General features: G+C 44.6%; 1 protein-coding gene across 1 annotated transcript in view; it reads right to left on the reverse strand.

Annotated features, from left to right (window-relative positions):
* The window catches only part of Fam135b (family with sequence similarity 135 member B), a 299,526-nt gene that overhangs the window by 145,221 nt on the left and 136,224 nt on the right, over positions 1 to 18,081 (reverse strand). Inside the window, exon 3 of the mRNA XM_015486690.2 lies at positions 4,167 to 4,246. Within this exon, the coding sequence (XP_015342176.1) occupies positions 4,167 to 4,246 (80 nt within the window). The remainder of the gene's footprint in view (positions 1 to 4,166; positions 4,247 to 18,081) is intronic.

Raw genomic sequence — 18,081 nt, forward strand, 5'->3', positions numbered from 1 at the left:
TAGGGCCTTCCCCATCCTGGGCTCAACCCCCGTCAGCAGCTCTGTGTGGGAGTTATCATTAGCTCTGCTCTAGTAAAAGAAATTAGGGCTCAGAGGGTGAAGGGCTTTCTCTGCTCAAAGACAGCCCTCGGGTGGTCAAGTGGGATTTAACATGAGTCCAGGCCCCGTCGACTGCAGGACCCGCTTCCCCAAGAATCAGATCTTTTCATCTAACCATAACCATTTCCCAATTTCAGTTGAATTTAAAGTAGAACAACAGACAGATATTGTGATGGCTTTTCTTGTGTGTTTTGGAATAGTTCAGGGGTGTCCTGGGGTTGGTTGGTTAGTCCTTAGAAAATCACCTGCTATTTATACTTGCCTCTTCTGGTAGTAATAGAGACCCTGAGAGTCTTAGATTCATCTGGAATCCCAGGGCCAAAGCCTGCAGTGGTCCCCCATCCATAGAAGCTGCTCCCTTTGTACCCTGCACCTGGGCCCATGAGCATGAACTGTTAGAGTTGTCATCTGTTCATGTACCTGTCACTTCTGTGATGCTGGGATCTTTCCTGAATGCCCAAGGGCCTGGTTGTTCCTACCCTGTCATAGTTGACTCTGACATGTACAGCTAACTCAGGAACAAGCCATCAGTTTTCCAGAGAAACCTTCAGCAAGTTACCATTTAAAACAGTGTAACAAAGCAAAGTGCAGTCGCAGGATCTAATCGTAAACAGAGAGCTTGTGAAATTCAATAAGACATTGTTTCCCATCTAAACAATCTGTTCATAAAGCGTCTACAGAATTGAAATATGTTTCCGTAGAATGTGGCTGTTAGAGGACTGACATTCGAGAAGACAAAAGCATGATTCTGTCCCTGATTGATAAGACAGCCCCGTGTCGCGCAGTGCCGGGTTCTGCTCTCACAGTGCCACATTCACCTGACTCTGCCCGTGGAATGGAACTGATCTCCCCAGTCAGCTGGGCACCACTCCCGGTCGGACCCCAGCTCTGCTTCTCCTCTCAGGATGGTCCTGTCAGTGGCCGATCTGGGTGTCTCGTCAGTCCATGAACAGCTTTCCTCTGGTACTGGTCACTTTCCAGTGGTACTGGTCACTCTGTCACCTCTGCCTGGAGCGCCCATTCCTGGCCTTGTCTGTGAGACCAAATTCTCATCCTTCCTAGCCTCAGTGAGCGCCCCCTTCCTCTACCAAGATGCCTGGCCCCCATCTTAGGCCATCCTGAATGGACCCACTGCTTCACCTGATGCCACCACACTCTGTACTCATTGGACCACTTCCACCTCCTGAGATGACCCAGTGCCCCTCCAGGGCACAAAAGGCAGCCTCCTGTGCCTAGGGCTTTGTCCCCAGGATGGGCATAGGAGAACACTGTGACAAAGATAACACCCCTTTGCATCCTAGCAAAGCCTCTGACAGTGACGTGACCCTGGGCTTTCTGAGTGCCCAGTGGCTTCCTATCATGTTTCTTACTTAATTAATTTCACCCTGACCACAAGCCTCTGAGACAAGTACCACCTGCATCCTCCTGGATAGATGAGGACCTGAAAAGCAAGTTGGTGAGGTACCTTCCAAATGAGATGGATGGGAACCTGGGAGCACGAGCCTGTGGCCCTCACTGCTCCTGAATTCTCCTCTCCAGAGCCAGAGGCTCTTTTCAACATCCATTTAAAGCCAAGTGGGGAAAAACCCAAATTAAAGAATCTGCTCCGACAAGACAGTTCAACTAAAGGAGTCTTGAAGACATTATTAGGTTCTGCTTAAAGGCTCCCTGCTTCTTTTCCAAAATATCCTACTCTGTTTCCAAAACATATTTTTATTTTCTCTCCAGAAATACACACCTGTCATGGAGAATGTGTTTGGATGCTTATCTGCAAACATGACTGCCAACGTCCTCCTGACACGGACACACAGACGGCACCTCCCAGGAAGGGCCAGGGTCTGCTTCCCTACCTGAAGGTGGGCTGGCCTCCCCAGTGGGCCTGGGGTCTTCTGTGTTTTCTTTCCTGGTGGCAGAGCCACCAGGTAAGGAGTCTGGGTCGCCAACCAGAGACAGAAGCTCAGCCATACCAAGCAAGGGTCAGACATGAGTGGAGTCATCCTGAAAGCTCTGTCCCCGCTGACCCAGCCAACTCAAGACATCAACAAGAAGAAACCGCTGTCTCAAGTGCTAGCTTCTGGAGGGTTCTGTAATGCAGCAGTACCTCATTGAAAATAATATAATTGGGAAATCACTTTGAAGGAGAGATTGCACATGGTGTCTCTCCCTCACCTGTGGAACCGTCAGGTGGTAAACGATGGCTGGCCTCTGTTCACAATAGCCTGGGGCACGCAGCACAGGGGCTTGCCACCTGCATCACGGTGACTTTCCTGCCAAGCCAGACCAAATAAGAGAAGAACTTTCCCCTGAATCACATTTTGTTTTACTTTCACTGTTTCTCCGCAGCACTATCCTATGTCCTTCTCTTTCCCGGGCTGCTGCTGGGCTCTGCCGTCCCTGGATGCCCTGCTGTCTTCAGGTCCTCAGTCAATGAGGGAGCAGAGCTCCTATTCCCAGAGTCTCAGGGAAGAGGGGCCATCCCTGGTGGCAGCCAGTGGATGGCGTCCCCTGGTCAGCCAGGCTGTCTTTCTCCTGGCCTCCAGGATCTCACTGGACTTTTACCCTGACACTGAGATGAGGACCCTGCCTCCCACTGCCGGCACATGGCCACTCACTGTTCCTGTCCTGGTTCATGGACATTTATGATTTCTATAAAATGTGCTTTTCATTTATAAGCTATAAATTAAAAACTTGATGGAGGATGGTTTTTGTCCTACATTTCAGGTGAGGAAACAAAGCTTAAAGTTCTGATAACTCACCTGGGGCCACAGCCTAATTCACACAGTGTAAGGTTCAAATCGCTTACTCTCTCTGTGACACCATGGGCCTCCCTCTGTTGGAAGTCCGCGGAACGCAGGCTGAGAGCAAAGGAGGGGAATCATCAATTCCTGAATCGGCCTGAGTTTACAGTAGGCAGAGAAGAGTGAGCGGCCACTGTTCCTCATCTCAGACGCCTGGTTTATTCCAGGGAAGAGAAGGGGAGTAGAAGAGAAGCGAGGTCTTGGAAATACAGTGACTGGGCTATTCCTTAACACACTGTGAGGGTCCGACGCTGGTGGTCAGCAGTGTCTTTCTCTTTGTAGATCATGGACTTGAGTTGGCCATTGGCCATACATAGGCCCTTCCTGATGTCTTTCTGCTGTCTTGAGGAGCCACGGCCCCCACCTCTGCAAGGTGAGCCTAAGCAGAACAGCACATCTGCACACGGAACTTGCTGGAACTCAATAGCACAGGATTTCACTCACCATATCACGTCAGTTCCTAGAGAACTCTATAAGGAAGAGCTCTGACCCCACACGTAGCTCTGCTGGATTTGATTCCTATGATATTCTTGGCTACTCTTTTAAAATTAACCAGCTTTTGTGCAGCTCTGCCTTTTCATCTGCTCACTTTCTCTCCTCCACCCCTAAGCCTTCCTCATGTGAACAAGAAGTGTGAGTCCACACAGTGTTCCCAAGTTCACTAACATAGCCTCCTTGGGTCTCCACTGATTCATCTTTGCTTGTCCTTATTTCTTGTGCACTGAGTTCCGTATTTCTGACTCGACTCTTGCAGAGTGTCTGCTCAGAGCCTTGGTCACCACTTAATCTTCAAACCCCCTTTCGATGGGGCCTGAGCTGTCCTTGGCAGCCTCCCCTGCTGGCTGCAGGGCTTTGGGACCCCTGATGGTACATGAAAAGTGCCATCCTGACTGTCCACTTACCCAGTGCTGTGGACCTAGCTGACTTCCAGGCACTCTTTACCAATAGGCTTCTCCTTACCTGCATGCAGATGCCATCTCCCACCCATTTTGTCTCTGACTTAACCTTAACCCACCCTCCACAGCCAGTTTACCCTCAGGTACCAGAAATCCTTAGAAGAGTGTGTTTTCCTTCAGTCAGGTCCCCCTTGCAACAAGGTATACACAAAGCCACTTTCAACCACAAGCCTTCACTTCCAGCAGGCATCCATCCAGTGACACCTGACGGTGACTTCCTGAATGCCTCCATGCCCTGCACCCACCGTGCCCTGGAGCACTGGGGAGATGAAGGTTTAGCACCCAGGCAAGCCCTGCGCCTCCCTCTGCTCACCTGCCTGTCCCACGATGGAAGCACTCAGTCTGTGAGGGATCCTGGAGGACACCTTCAAGGTCATTCGGATCTGGTAATACCTAAGAAGAGAGCAAATGAGAGGTGGTTGAAGGTTTGACTTCTCAGTGTGACCTCTAAACAGAAGGTCACTGGAAACCATGGAGCTTTCTGGGCAGCATGCACCATTATCCCATAGCAAAGAGAAGTGCATTGCATCTGCAGAGCTGAAAGGCAAAGGGGTGGGTCACAGTCAGAGGCAGGAAGTTGAATTCTTTTGAAATCATACAAGACTGAACAAAGTTGGAAGTGACGGAAATATAAAAAGAATAGACGAGTCATGTGACACAGTTACATTAAGAGGTGTGGTCTCTCTTTAGTCAGGAAAATTCATCACTACAAGAAAAATGTCAGTATAAAAATGGTGAAAAACTCACATATAATATAAACTGAGCTTTCTTATGTTGTAACACACACACACACACACACACACACACAGTGGCTGTCATCTCTGGAGATACTGCTAAACATGTGCCCCAGTGTATTTATCTTTGCTTGTTTTCAACTCATCACTCCCATTTCCAAATCCTGTCATCTGGGGACACTGCAGTCTCTCATGCTCTACGTAAACTCTCTCGTGTGCCCTCTTTTTGTGACAAGTGCAGACGCATCTTTTTGAAGTTCTGTGCTTTGCAATTAATGACCCTTTTGCTTATAAGCACTTGGGAACATTTCTGACGTCATAATTGTGCTCCCCAACTGCTGATTCAAGCCCATTATGAAACAGACTGTGAATAAAACAAAGTGAACTCCAAGGAGAATGGACCATGAGCCATCAGCATCCGTCCCATGGCTCACTGTGCTCTTAGCAGGGAGAGTCCCCTGCCAGTGACTCAGGGGCAGCGCACACACAGGATGCTTCTGTTGGTGGGCTCATGTCTGTTTTGATGTGTATGTGACAAACGAAGAGGATATTGAGTAGAAAGCACAGCCTTGGATTTGTGACCATAGTTGGGTGTCACTTGTGAGCTGTGTGACTCTACTGTGTAACTTTTCTGAGTTTGTTCCTTTATCTTTAAAATGGGATAAAAACGATACCTATCTGCCATGACTTTTGCTTCTAGAAAGATGGAGTAGACCTACTTTTCCCTATTCATGCCACTAAGCACAAGTACATACTCTAGATAACAACAGAACAAGCAACAGAAGATTCTTAGGGAACAGAGACAAACCAGGGACCTCAAAAAACAAGGAAAACTAGGGTGGTAAGTTCTCTGCATTTTCTTGCCTCCTAACCCCATACTGGGGACTGGAGAAGCCAGCGGGTCAGAGAGGCTAGGATCCACAGACAAAGCCCCACACAATTGGCCTTCCCCTGAACCCAAAGGACAGTAGGGTGGGCAGCCTGGAGGAAAGACACTCTCCAACAATAGCTGTTGTCCCCAGCTGAGCAACACAGGAGCAGGCATCCCACTTCCACCCACACCCCCAGGCCAGGCTGCAAGGAAGCACCATCTTCACCTCCAGGCATCCTAGAGGAGGTCTGCAGGAGGGAGCCAGACTTTCTTCCCAGACAGTATGGGGAACCCACTGAACCCACTGAGTACACGTTAAGGGAGACCGTAGAAGGAGCCCAGCCTCCACCTGCCAGCTAGTAGTGACAAGGGCATAAATATGCCTGTGACTCTTTACAAACAAGGAAAATAAATTTCCCCGAAGCAACTGGACATTCGTAGGTAAAACAGCACTAACAAACCAACCTCAGATTTAATGTCACACCTTACATGAGAACTAACTCAAAAAGGATCTCAGGCTTAAATGAGAAACAGAAAATTGTAGCATGTTTAGACAAAGAGAAAAAGCTTCTAAATATTTTGTAAATACAGAGTTAAGAAAAAATCTTAGACTTACCACCAAACCATGATCTATAAAAGAAAATATTGATAAATTTGATTTCACTAGCCCTTTTATTTTTCTGTGACTGATGCTGTTAAGAGGATTATAATACAAGCTGCAGTGTAGAAAAATATTTGCAAATAGTATGCAGCTGATATTCAGTATTTGTGTATTCCTTATTTGTGGATTTGTCTATTTGTTAAAATCTGTTAACCCAAATGCAATATTAGTAGCACCCTCATGGTCATTCAAAGGCTTGAGCATTGTGGCAAAAAATCCAGTCATCTAATCTACAGGCCCAAAATCAGCCTGAACAACTGTGCAAACAAGGGTCCTCTTTGCAGTCTGTTTCATGGCACATTTTTTTGTGTGTGTATGTTTTTGTGGATTTTACTGACAATTCTGCTATTTAAAATAGCCCCATGCATTCAGCTGAGTGTTAATTAGTGTTCCCAAGGGAAGGGCAGAGAAAATACTATGTGTTAGATAAACTGTATTGAGGTATGAGGTAGGGTACTATCGGCAGAGATCAAGGTTAACAAATCAGCAATACATGTTAAGCAAAATGTCTTTGAGAGAAACACACATGAAGCACAGCTACGTGTTGTGTTGGTCAGTTGATGGAAACGGGACCAGAGGCTCAGGGGAACCTGCCTGCATGTGTACCCTGGGAGCAGTAGCTCAGTGTTTGCTAATTCATGGAGGCATTTTAGAACATTACGCCCTTGAACATGAGAATTGACATGACAAAGGACCATTACCTAGAAAAAACACATAACTCACAAATCTTCATGATAACAAACAAACAAAGTAAAAGTGGGCAAACACAAGAAAAAACTTTCCCAAAGGAGGACCCACAGGGGCAGATAAGCTCATGAAAAGATGTTGGAATACTCTCTCCACACCCAGCAAGGTATTCAGCACACTCCCATCAAAATTCCAGTTACAGTTTTTTTTTTTTTTACAGAAATAGAGAATCATAAACACAAATGAAGTCACAAATATTTTTAATAGTAAAAAAATAGTAATAGAAAGATTGACAAAGCTTCAGGCATCAGATATCCTTATTTCCAATCACATTACAAAGTTACAGTGATCAAGACAACATGGTGCTGGTATAGAACTAGACATATTCCCCCGGAAGAGAAGAAAGCCCAGAAGTAAGCCCCAGAGTACACAGACTACCAGTGTGGGACCAGGACCTCAGGAATGCACGATGGTGAAAGAAGAGTCACCAAAGAATGATGTGGGGAACGGCTGGCCACAGGCAAGGGGACAGAAAACCACTTCCCTCTAATACCACACACAAGAAGAAATGTGAAAGGTATTTAACACCTAAAGGTGAGTCTCCAACCATAAGACTCCAAGAGGAAAAAACATGGAGGAAGATCTCCTTGATATTGTCTTTGCCATGATGTTTTGGATGTGGCACAGAAAGCACAGCAACAAAACCAAAACGGAACAAGCAGATTACATCAATCCACACAGCAAATGCCCAATGGGACGAGGGGCAGCCTACAGATGGGAGGAAACATTTGCCAACCATATAGCTGAGAAGGAGGTAGGATCCCAAATACATAAGGAACTCACAGAACTCAATAGCAAGAAAAACAAAGAACCCGATTAAAAAACTTGACTAGACTTTTTTTCAAAACACCACCATGTGCCTGAAAAGGTGCTCAACACCATTGATCCTCAGGGAAAAGCACATCAGAAGCATGACGAGACATCATCTGCCACCTGTTAGGATGATTATCACCAAAGAAGCAAGAGACAGCCAGCGTTGGTGAGGATGGCAGGGAAGAGGGCCTTGTGTCTGTTGGCGGGGATGGAAACCGCTAAGCCATTAGGTACAGTGACAGAGAGAACCCTCCAAGAGGTGGGAGCACAGCTGTGCGTGTGACCCCTCTGCTGGATGAACTGAAGGGGGCTAGGCAAGCTCCTCCTTGAGATCTCACAGTGAGATCTACATCTCTCCAGGTCGTCATTCTTCAAAAAGGAGATACTGCCGTTTGCAACAACACAGATGAAGCTGAAGGACAGGATGCTAAATGAAATAAGCCAGATTCAGAAATAAAAAAATACTACATCATCCGACAGATGGGGAACGTCTAAAGAAAGTGTCAAAGGCATGGAAGTAGAGAGTCCAGTGCTGGTTACCGGTGGTGAGGAGGGAGGGAAGAAACGCAGATCAAAGGATATAAATTTCCAAGCGTATAGGATGAATAAGCCTAAGATCTAGCGGGCAGCAGGAGGGCTGGAGGCGAGGACATTGTATTGTGTGGTGAAGATTTGCTAAGAGTAGCTTTTAGGTGTGCTCACCACAAGATATAAAAATTAAAAATGGGTAACAAAGGAAGCCGGCGGATCTGCGACTTGCTTGCCTGTAGGGATCCCTGCACTGCAGTGGGGGTGTTGAGGCATCGTGCTGTGCACCCCGGACATGGGCCATGAAAGATTTTTTTTAAAAAAAACTGTTTGACTTCATTAGACAAAGTGCAAATCAAAACCACAAGGAAGTACTACTACACGTCTATCAGAATGTACGATGAAAAACAAGGACAAAACGGAAGGCTGGCAACTGCACAGAAAAACTGGATCACTCACACACGTGTGTGTGTGTGTGTATGTGTATGTGTGTGTAATGGTAGATGGCACAGCCACTTGGGACAACACTCGTCACACTGTGCTACCACTTTGTCAGATGCTGCCATAGAGGAGAGTGGGGAAGAGTACATAGGATGTCTTTCTATTCTTTGCTAAAACTGCCCGTGAATCTGTAAGCATCTCAAAATCCAAATTTTCATTGAAAAAAATAAAAATTAAAGCACCTGCAGAGTTCAACAGCAGAATCAGTGACTGAGCAAACTCAGATGTCCACAGGGGCCAGGAAAATAAGTGAAAGAAAATCTAAAAAGATACTCTAGATCCCACTTAATCTAGCTTTTCTTTTTTCACTGTTGATGGAAATGTGGGTACTACTTCCATGGTACAAATGTCCCCATGGAGACATGTCGCCATTTAGTCCTCATTGTGAGTTATTCAGAGGCAAGACCAGGGGACCTTTGAGAGGTGACTAGGTCATAAGTAGGTTGATGGATTAATTGGGTGAATGGGTTATCTTGAGGGTGGTTCTGACCCTGAGTCCTACATCTGCCCCTCACCATGGGATGCCCCATACTGTTTCAGAACTTTGCTGAGTCCCCATCAGTAAGAAGGCCCTCACCAGAGATGGCCCCGCCACATTGGACATCCCAGTCTCCAAATAACTTCCTGTTGCTTACACATTACCCAGTCTCAGGTATTCTGCTATCCCAACAGAAAACAGACTAAGACAACCACCATAAGGAAATCCCAGTAATAGCCCCAACTGTATCTGAGAGGGCACTGTGGCAGCAGAAGGTGGCCACCCCATCCACAGGGGCCACTGTGACTTAGCAGTGACTGTCACCACTGGGAAAAATTGTTGATGGTGTGATGCTAGATCTTTCTGTTTTTCAGGGAAAGACAGATTTTTTTTAAGTAAACCTTCTATAAAATGTTAAGTGTTAGTTTGTAAATGAGTGGCAATGACAACACAGCATCAGAAAAAACAGCTAAGAGCAGCAACCATAGCCACAGCATCAGCAGGACAGCCGGGTGTCAACAGACTGCAGGCGAAGCCCAGTGGCCGACAATCGCCAAACCCCATGGATAAAATACAAGATGCTGATTTTATCTGTGCATCTCAATATCTCCATCACCAGGAGAATGGGCACAAATCTCATGGGCATCACCACCAATTGTCACATCCCGATGACTTCTTCTGTGAACACATGACAGATCATTGCCAGGGGCAGTGCGTTGCTTTCCTCAGAATGCTCTCACAGCAGAACAGCTGCATTCGAGATTTATGAAGCCTCTCTGTGTCAGGACCAGCACTAGGAATTTCCACTTACACCATCTTATTTCGTTTCCCAGAAATCCTCTGTAAAAAATAGCTCCATCTCAGGTGTTAACTCCAAAAGAAATGGAGCCCTGGAGAGATCGAGCCCCTCGTAACAGCCACAGAGCTAGGAAAAGGGATGCAGGACTCTAACTCTGGGATGAATGTATACCTTTTTGTCCCACTACACCTCATCAGAATCACATTTTTTTGTGTGTAACCTTTTATAACCAATGCCAAAGCCCTCTAGAATTCTTTCTTCTTAAATGTACTTGACCCTACTGAATCTCACTTTGAGAAATTAATCATCATCCTGAAGTTCACAAACTGTATGGGCAAACATTGAAAGAAGTTAGTTCCAAGTAAGTTGAACCATGTGGCTATTTTCTAAGTAAACAGATGCTGAAGCTCCTTTAGTAATTTTCTTTTGTTTCATTAGGAATTTCTGCCCGTTCATATATCTATAAACCACACATGGATGATATCATTTGATCACTACAGAATATATGTGATGTACTCACCATGATTTCTATACTAAAGAGAATAAAATCAACATCTGGATGATGTTAACATCTGAATAAGAAAATCAACATCTGGAGAGAAATGTGTTCAAGTTCATGTAGTACATAAGGTAGACAAATCTTGAAGAGCAACATTACTATTTCATATGAGGGTCCCTATTAACCATCTCAGAGCCATCTCTTTCTAGCCAGGATCCCTGAAAGAAGATTCTGTGATGAGGAGAGCATGAGCTTGAATCCTTGGGACTCTGCTTAGAGAAGGGGTGATGGTTCCAGTCATCAGGCACAGAAGAGCCAGGAACAGGAAGACTTGGGAGATCATGCCCATGTAACCCACTGTCTGGACTTGCTCAGAATTCCTTTTTGGAAATATATCCATCCTTTCTTTCCTTCCATCTGTAAAAGTGACATGAAACTCCACCTTTTCCATAATGTGGTAGGCAGAATACTATCTTGCCCCCACGATAGCTGAGTCCTGTTCTCTAGAATCTGTGACTACATTAGGCAAAAAAGAGTCTAAAGTTGCTGAAAAAGGTAAGGCCTCTAACCAGATGGCCTAGAGGTCTGGAGAGCATTCTGAATGACCAGGACACACCCAGTAAAATCACAGGGCTCCTCATAAGGGGAAGATTCCTCCACTATGGGTGGCTCTGAAGCTGGAAGGGAGGTAGCAGGCTCAGGAAACGGATTCTCCCAGAGACTCAGAGCAGCATGCAGGCCTTCGGACACCCTGATCTTAGCTCAGTGAGGCACGTTTCAGAGTTCTCACCTCCAGACCTCTAAGACAACAAATGCAAGATTTAACGCCATGAAGATCATAGGAATTTGTTACAACAGTGCCATGAATGTACACAGGTTTTCAAATTTCCTCCCCATGAGACAAATGGTAGGAGTGATTATCCCCACGCTAACAATACTCAAAACATGGTTCAGAGAGGACAGAGAATTTGCCCATAGTCACAGAGCTAGTTGCTGTAGTTTGGATCTTGAATGTCCCCCAAAGGCCAGATGTTGAAGACTTGGCCACCAGCTTGTATGCCAATGGGAGATGATGGCATTTTAGGAGGTGGGGTGTAATTGGAGGAAGTTAGGTCATTTGGGATGTAGCCTTGAGTGGTCGTTCAACAGATGCCAAGTGAGTGGACAGAAGAAGGAGATTCCCCCAGTAAATAGCAGGGCTGTACAACTCGATCCTGACTTCTACAACTTTGCAAGTGACTCAGAACCCACATAAAACCCCACAGTTTTCATAAGGCTGATAAAACCAGAAAGTATTCACCTGCAATAGCCACACTAAACTCTATTTTGTCATAATTACTTTCATTTCAGTGTATTATGAATTAGCCCCTCTGACCCAGGGACATTTGACATGACCTGGAATATAAATCACTTTTGTGCAAAGGTCAAAAACTTACGCTCTGGTGTTGCAACTCATAGGTCCCAAAGCCAAGTAGGCAAGCTCAAGCTAGCTCCATGCCTCCGTCTCCCCCAGATGAGAAAACCCATACCTGTGCCAGCCTTTCAGAAACATGATGGGGTGAGGGTAGGAGAGTCCATATAAAACACGGGTAGTGTGTGATATCCAACCCCATGTTCCATCAATGAAATGATGTCTGTGGGGTTTTTGTCAATTTATTTTTGCTTTGTTTTATTTTGTTTTGTTTTGGTACCAGGGATTGTACCCAGGGGCACTTAAACTCTGAGCCACATCCCCAGCCCTTTTTATGTTTTTAACATGGTCTCAATAGGTTGCCTAAGGCCTCACTAAGTTGCTGAGGCTGGCTTTGAACTTGGAATCCTGTCTCAGCTCCAAGGTCACCGCAATTACAGGTATATACCACTGTGCCTAGCTTATCTTTGTTACTATTACCTGAAACGAGTGAAACCTCCCACAGCTGTGATCCCCCATCTATCCTCCAACCTCACAGCTGGGGTGAAGCTGATGGAGGAGCTGATTATCTGAATGGAACAAGGCTCAGGGAGGCCCACGGCACCCAGTACCTGAACAGACAAAATGTCAGACTCAAGAGGAAATGTTCTGTCATGACATGGCTATGCCCACAGAGCTAGATAAAGGTTCTCTATCCTATTGTTCTCAGTGTGACCTTGACTAAAGTATCTAATGTCCCTCTGCTGAACTGCCTCTTTGTATGAATGAGGATAGCAATGATAGTAACGCACTCATAATGCCACTGTGAAAATTAAATGATTGATATGTGAAAGGTACCTGGAAAATGGCAAGTCTAAGTGAGTGTTTGCAGAACAATAATAAAAATAGGGGAGATCCTTTCCTGAAAGTACTGCAGGCTTCCAGTCTCTCATCCCAGGGTAATAGAATTGTTCCCTTCCCTGTCTGAATGTTCACTCCGATGACGAGGACCCTAGGAACAGGTGAAATGTCTTTGCTGGTAACTTGAGGATGGCGAGAGAGCCAAGCACATGGTGTCAGCCAAGGTCACTGGAAAGTGTGGGCATGACTATTCTGAACTGGGTCTGCTCTGCCTGAGCCCCAGGAGGGAATAGGCGGAAAGGACTCCACAGTCCCACAGCCCTAGGTTCAAACTCCCAAAGACCCTATACTTACAGAGGCCCAGCTTCCTTGCATTTACAGTAAACATTGAAACATGAATGTCATATTTAAAGAGAGAGACATCACATTGTATGTGCCAAGGACCCTGTAACTGGCAACCACTGCCACCGCTCCCTGTAAGGCATGCTCACATTTGTGTAAGACTTGGAATGGCTCTGTGACCTCCACTGGACAACTGTGGGGCTTCCTTAGGAACATGTGGTAAGAGGGCAGTGGTTACAGGACTTGGGGAGCTTCCTCTGGATGGGGAGGTGACCCTCTTGGTGACATGGGTCCCTATGCATGGCTTCATATAGGGTTTCCCATGGGGCTTCCAGAATCCCATGCAAAGCACTGCTGGTCCTCTCCTAGGCCTCACCCTGACAGCCACCTGCCATGACAGAACCCACACTGACATAGTCAGGGAAATCTGTATAACTCTTTTGGTAGTGTGGCCATTTGACAATATTGATTCTGCCTATCCAGGAGCATGGGACATCTTTCCATCTTCTCAGGTTTTTTTCAACTTCTTTCTTTAGTGTTCTGTAGTTTCCATTGTAGAAATCTTTCACCTCTTTTGTTAGATTGATTCTCAGGTATTTTATTTTATTTTTTGAGGCTACTGTGAAGGGGGTAGTTTTCCTAATTTCTCTTTCAGTAGATTCATCACCGATGTGTAGGAATGCATTTCATTTATGTGTGATGATTTAGAACAGCGTTACCTTAGATTAGGTAGAGGAAGGGGATGGGAGGGGAAGGGAGGAGATGTGGGGATAGGAGAGATAGTAGAATGAAACAGACATTATTACTGTATGTGTATATGTGACTCATGACCAATGTGATTCTGCAACATGTACACTCAGAAAAATGAGAAATTATATCTCACCTATGTATGATATATCAAAGTATATAAATGCATTCTACTGTCATGTATAACTAATTAAAACAAAGTAAAAAAAAAATTAAAAAGAAGAAAATGCAGTGGCCTGTGATCTAAGTAAGGCTGGTCATCTGTAGGGAAACTGCCTGGGAATATATAAATACTGGAGTGTGCAGCAACCTCCCTTCTAGTCATGTAAACATGAACTCTGCTGCCTCCGTGTTATCAGGAATTGCTGTTTGCTATGTCTAAGTTCTATGCCACTATCCTGTACTTGCCAGAGTAGAGTTCCCAGAAGGCACCTGGTACTGCTGGGAAACACAGTCTCTCATATCTGACCTTGGCTGAGAGTAGAACATGCCCTGAAACTCAGGTGAAGTTCCCCAGCAGGGAGGTGCTGCCAGGAAGAGGCCCTGGTGTTCCAGTGCACTAAAGGAAAGGACCCCGGAAGCTACATGTAGTTTCCACTATACAATCTATTCTCCAGGACTGAGCCGGCTGCTCTGTGCATATCTGCTCACCACTGCAGGATTACAAACCTTCTGTTAGGTTCTGTTTACCTCCAAAACCAAAAACCAATACTGAATTCTTTTTTTTTTTTTTTTTTTTTTTTTTTTGAGAAAAGACCACTAACCTTTTAGTAGAACTCATCTGGACATTTGGACGTTGTCAGACCCTAATAACTACAATACTTCACCCTGATTCCACCCACTGGTAAACACTTGGGTGTTGTCTACTCCTGGATTTCTGTGGCATCTTGTGATATTTGAGCTGGAGTTCATCAAGTATCTGATTATCTGAAAAGCCAAACAGAACCCTTTCCTTTCTGATGGAATCTGATTCTAGGATTCTCCTGGGCCATATTTTGTGTAGGAAAAAACTCAGAAGTAGTGAGATAGGCAGTCTAACTTCTCCTACCCACCTCTTGTTTCTCTTTGTTGGTCTGGCAGTGAAAAACGTAGGTTTTCCTTTCATGAGAGCCTCTAAAATTTAAGAATCCAGGTTGGGATTTGATGGGTGAATGCAGTAGGTTTTCTTGTTTGCCACAGTGGAAGGTTACTTAATGGAGGAGAAAGGTTTCCTCATGTGGCTGAACCTGACCTACTGGCACTCTCCAACAGGGCTTGCAGCGAGAGCCCCAGGTGACAGTAAAGTGCTCTTGCCAGCCCTGTGAGCACTACCTGTCCTAAAGACTCAAGGCAAGCAAGGGGTCGAGCAGAAACTGCAAACCTTTGTGTCCCAGGCAACGGGAAACCAGCTGCAGCCTCTGCTCTTATTCCATATTGGTTTTGTCTGGAACTATTTAGCATTCTCACCAAAAATGATCAATTTTAATTTTCATGAAAACTCTACGAATTACTTGTTGTCATTTCCATTTATAGGTAATAAATAAGAGTTTTCAAAAATCCCAAGGTCACGTGACTCCTAAATCAAGCAGAGAGTCCCATTCCACTCCTCAGAGTTACCTTTATTCCTTAAAATAAAGCGACCATCTCTAGCTATCATTTTCAGGAAGTCATAAAACCTAAACAAACTCCATCCTTCTCCCCACAGAACTGTGTAGGAATATTGACTAGTGTTCTCCCAGAGTTCACAGAACTGAAGCAACAGTGACAACCCTCAGTCACTTTGACTTCTAATGTTGCTCTCCAAGTGCTGCCTCAAGCACATCCACAGATCATCTCAGCTGGCCATCAGAGTCCCCACGTGGGGAGACGCTCACAGTCACAGTGTGTTAAACATGAGGCGAAGTCGTGGAGCATAACCATTCTGTAAAGCTCTACAACGTGAAATCGCAGAGCCGAGGAGAAACCTAGAAACATGACATCCTAGTGTAAAGCCCTGACCACTGACCGCCCATCCTGCCTGCAGAACCAAGGCCTTAAAAGTCCTGGCTTTATCTACGAAGTCTCTGAAAAGCAAAATAATTGGAACATTTGTTCCAAGTGACATAGCTGTTTAATGGGAAGACTAGGACTACGGGACAGTGTCCCTGGTGCTTCTGAGATGGGGCCAATGCCAGAATTCCACAAAGGGCTGGGGATAGTCGTTAATGAAGGAACTCATAAAGCATAGGGCAGTGCGTAGACTGTTCAGAGGACACATTAGGAATGGGGACAAATTAGGAGACATTAAAGACCACTTGGAACCAAAGAATAATCCTCAAAATGATTCTGCTGGTTCTAAATGACTTAATTTCATTCTGGTACAAAACCCAGTAACACTAGGAGTACAAAAAAATCCCAGCAAATAATACAATGTATGTGAAGAAACAGAAAATATGACCAGCAATGAATAAATATTGATTAAAAGAACCAAAAATGATATGTATGATAAAAATGGCAGAAAGAACATTAAAAGAGTTTATCCTAGAGGCCCTGGATTTGATGCACACCAACCTCTCTGATCCCCAAGAACAAAACTATTAGTAATCTACTGTATATATCCTAGAAAGTAAATATTATCTTAAATATGATGAATAGAAAAATAAATGACATTCAAAGAGCCCAAGTTGAACTTCTAGAAATAAAAAATGAAAATAGGATTGAAATTTAAAATGTACCAGATATATACTGCACATCAGACAGAAAAACAGGGGAAGAAAGTCTCTTTACAGGTATAGTAATGAAAATTATTTAAAATGAAGCACAAGAGAAAGGAAAAACAAACAATCAAACAAAAAGACTGATGAAAGGAAGAACTGTAGTGAGCTGAGGGATGAATTAGGCATCTAACATATGGACGAGTCCCAGAGATAAGGGGGCCAAGCCAACAAATTAATTTAATAAATGTGTTTACATTTTTTTAAAATTTGATGAAATTATAAACTCACAGGTTCCATGAATTCTGCAAATACTATGAAAATTAAACTGAGACCCGGCAAACTCAAATGGCCTAATAAATATGGTAAGCAGAAATTCAAAACACACACATAAGAACAGAGAAAAGCAACTGCCATACATTAAAAAAAAAAAAATAAAAAGGATAACTGATAGTGACTCTCATCAGAATCTGGTATCCAGAAAATAATGGAGAAACAGCTTCAGTCTTCCAGGGGAGATGTTTCCACATAATTCTGTATTCCATGAATATATCTTCCAAAAATGAAGGTGTTTTCAGATGGGCAAATCTAAGAGAAAGAGAACCCACTCCCAGAGATATCCTCAGTGGGGTGTGCCTCAGACCACTGGGCTCTTCACAGTAAGTCTAGAAAAGGTAAAGGAGGTTCCTCAGAGAGGAGAGCAGTGCCAGATGAAGATTTACATCTACACAAAAGTCAAGACCAACAGAAGTGAGAGATAATTTTTAAAAATCTTATTAAAATAATTAATTTCTCAAAAAAAAAAGACTCTGAGAGATGGTGAGGTTACAGCAGACGTAGAAGGAAAATGCAGGACAAGGAGAGCACAGAGGAGCAGGTGGTGATTGGGCACACGGGTTTGAGGGGTTCGCACCCTAAGTGAAGGGGTTGATGCTCTATGATGGGCAGCCGTGAGGAACGCACATCCCCTCCTGACCACTGAGCAGAGAACCACAGCCCACAACACAGACGCCAACAGTGAAAATAATAAAATGAAACTTGCACAATCATTCTTCAATGGCAGGAAAAAGTGGAAATGGAAGACAAAGAGAAAAGGAATGAACAGCAAGATGGTAGACCTGAGCTCAATCCTATGGAGACTCACGTGATGCAAATACTGCAACTGGAAGTCAGTGATTGGTAGATTGTACTAACTATCCACAGCTAAGGAAACCAAGTCCACTTTCAATATAAAGGTGCAATAGGTTAAAACGCAAAAAGATGGGAAACCCCCAGTGCTCCCAGTATCTCTCCAACCAAGTGTGAAGTCTATTTGGCACTCAAAGCTTCTAGCATGGTCCAAATCTAAGTTAGAGGATGCTCTCTATTGGTCTCCATCAGCATCAGCTATTGTAGGCAAACTAGATCCTCCCCTGTCCCCTTCTATCTCAGAGCCTCTGCGTGGCTTCTCTCACCACACTGCTGACAGCTCTGTTGGGGTAATTTTTGATGTTGTTAATATTGTTATCATTTGTATTGATTCTCAGTGTGTGCTAGGTTTATTCTCCACAACTTACACATAACAACACATTTAATGCTGGCAAAC

This window comes from Marmota marmota, unplaced genomic scaffold, assembly GCF_001458135.2.
Source record: "Marmota marmota marmota unplaced genomic scaffold, marMar, whole genome shotgun sequence".
Classification (NCBI taxonomy): Eukaryota; Metazoa; Chordata; class Mammalia; order Rodentia; family Sciuridae; genus Marmota; species Marmota marmota.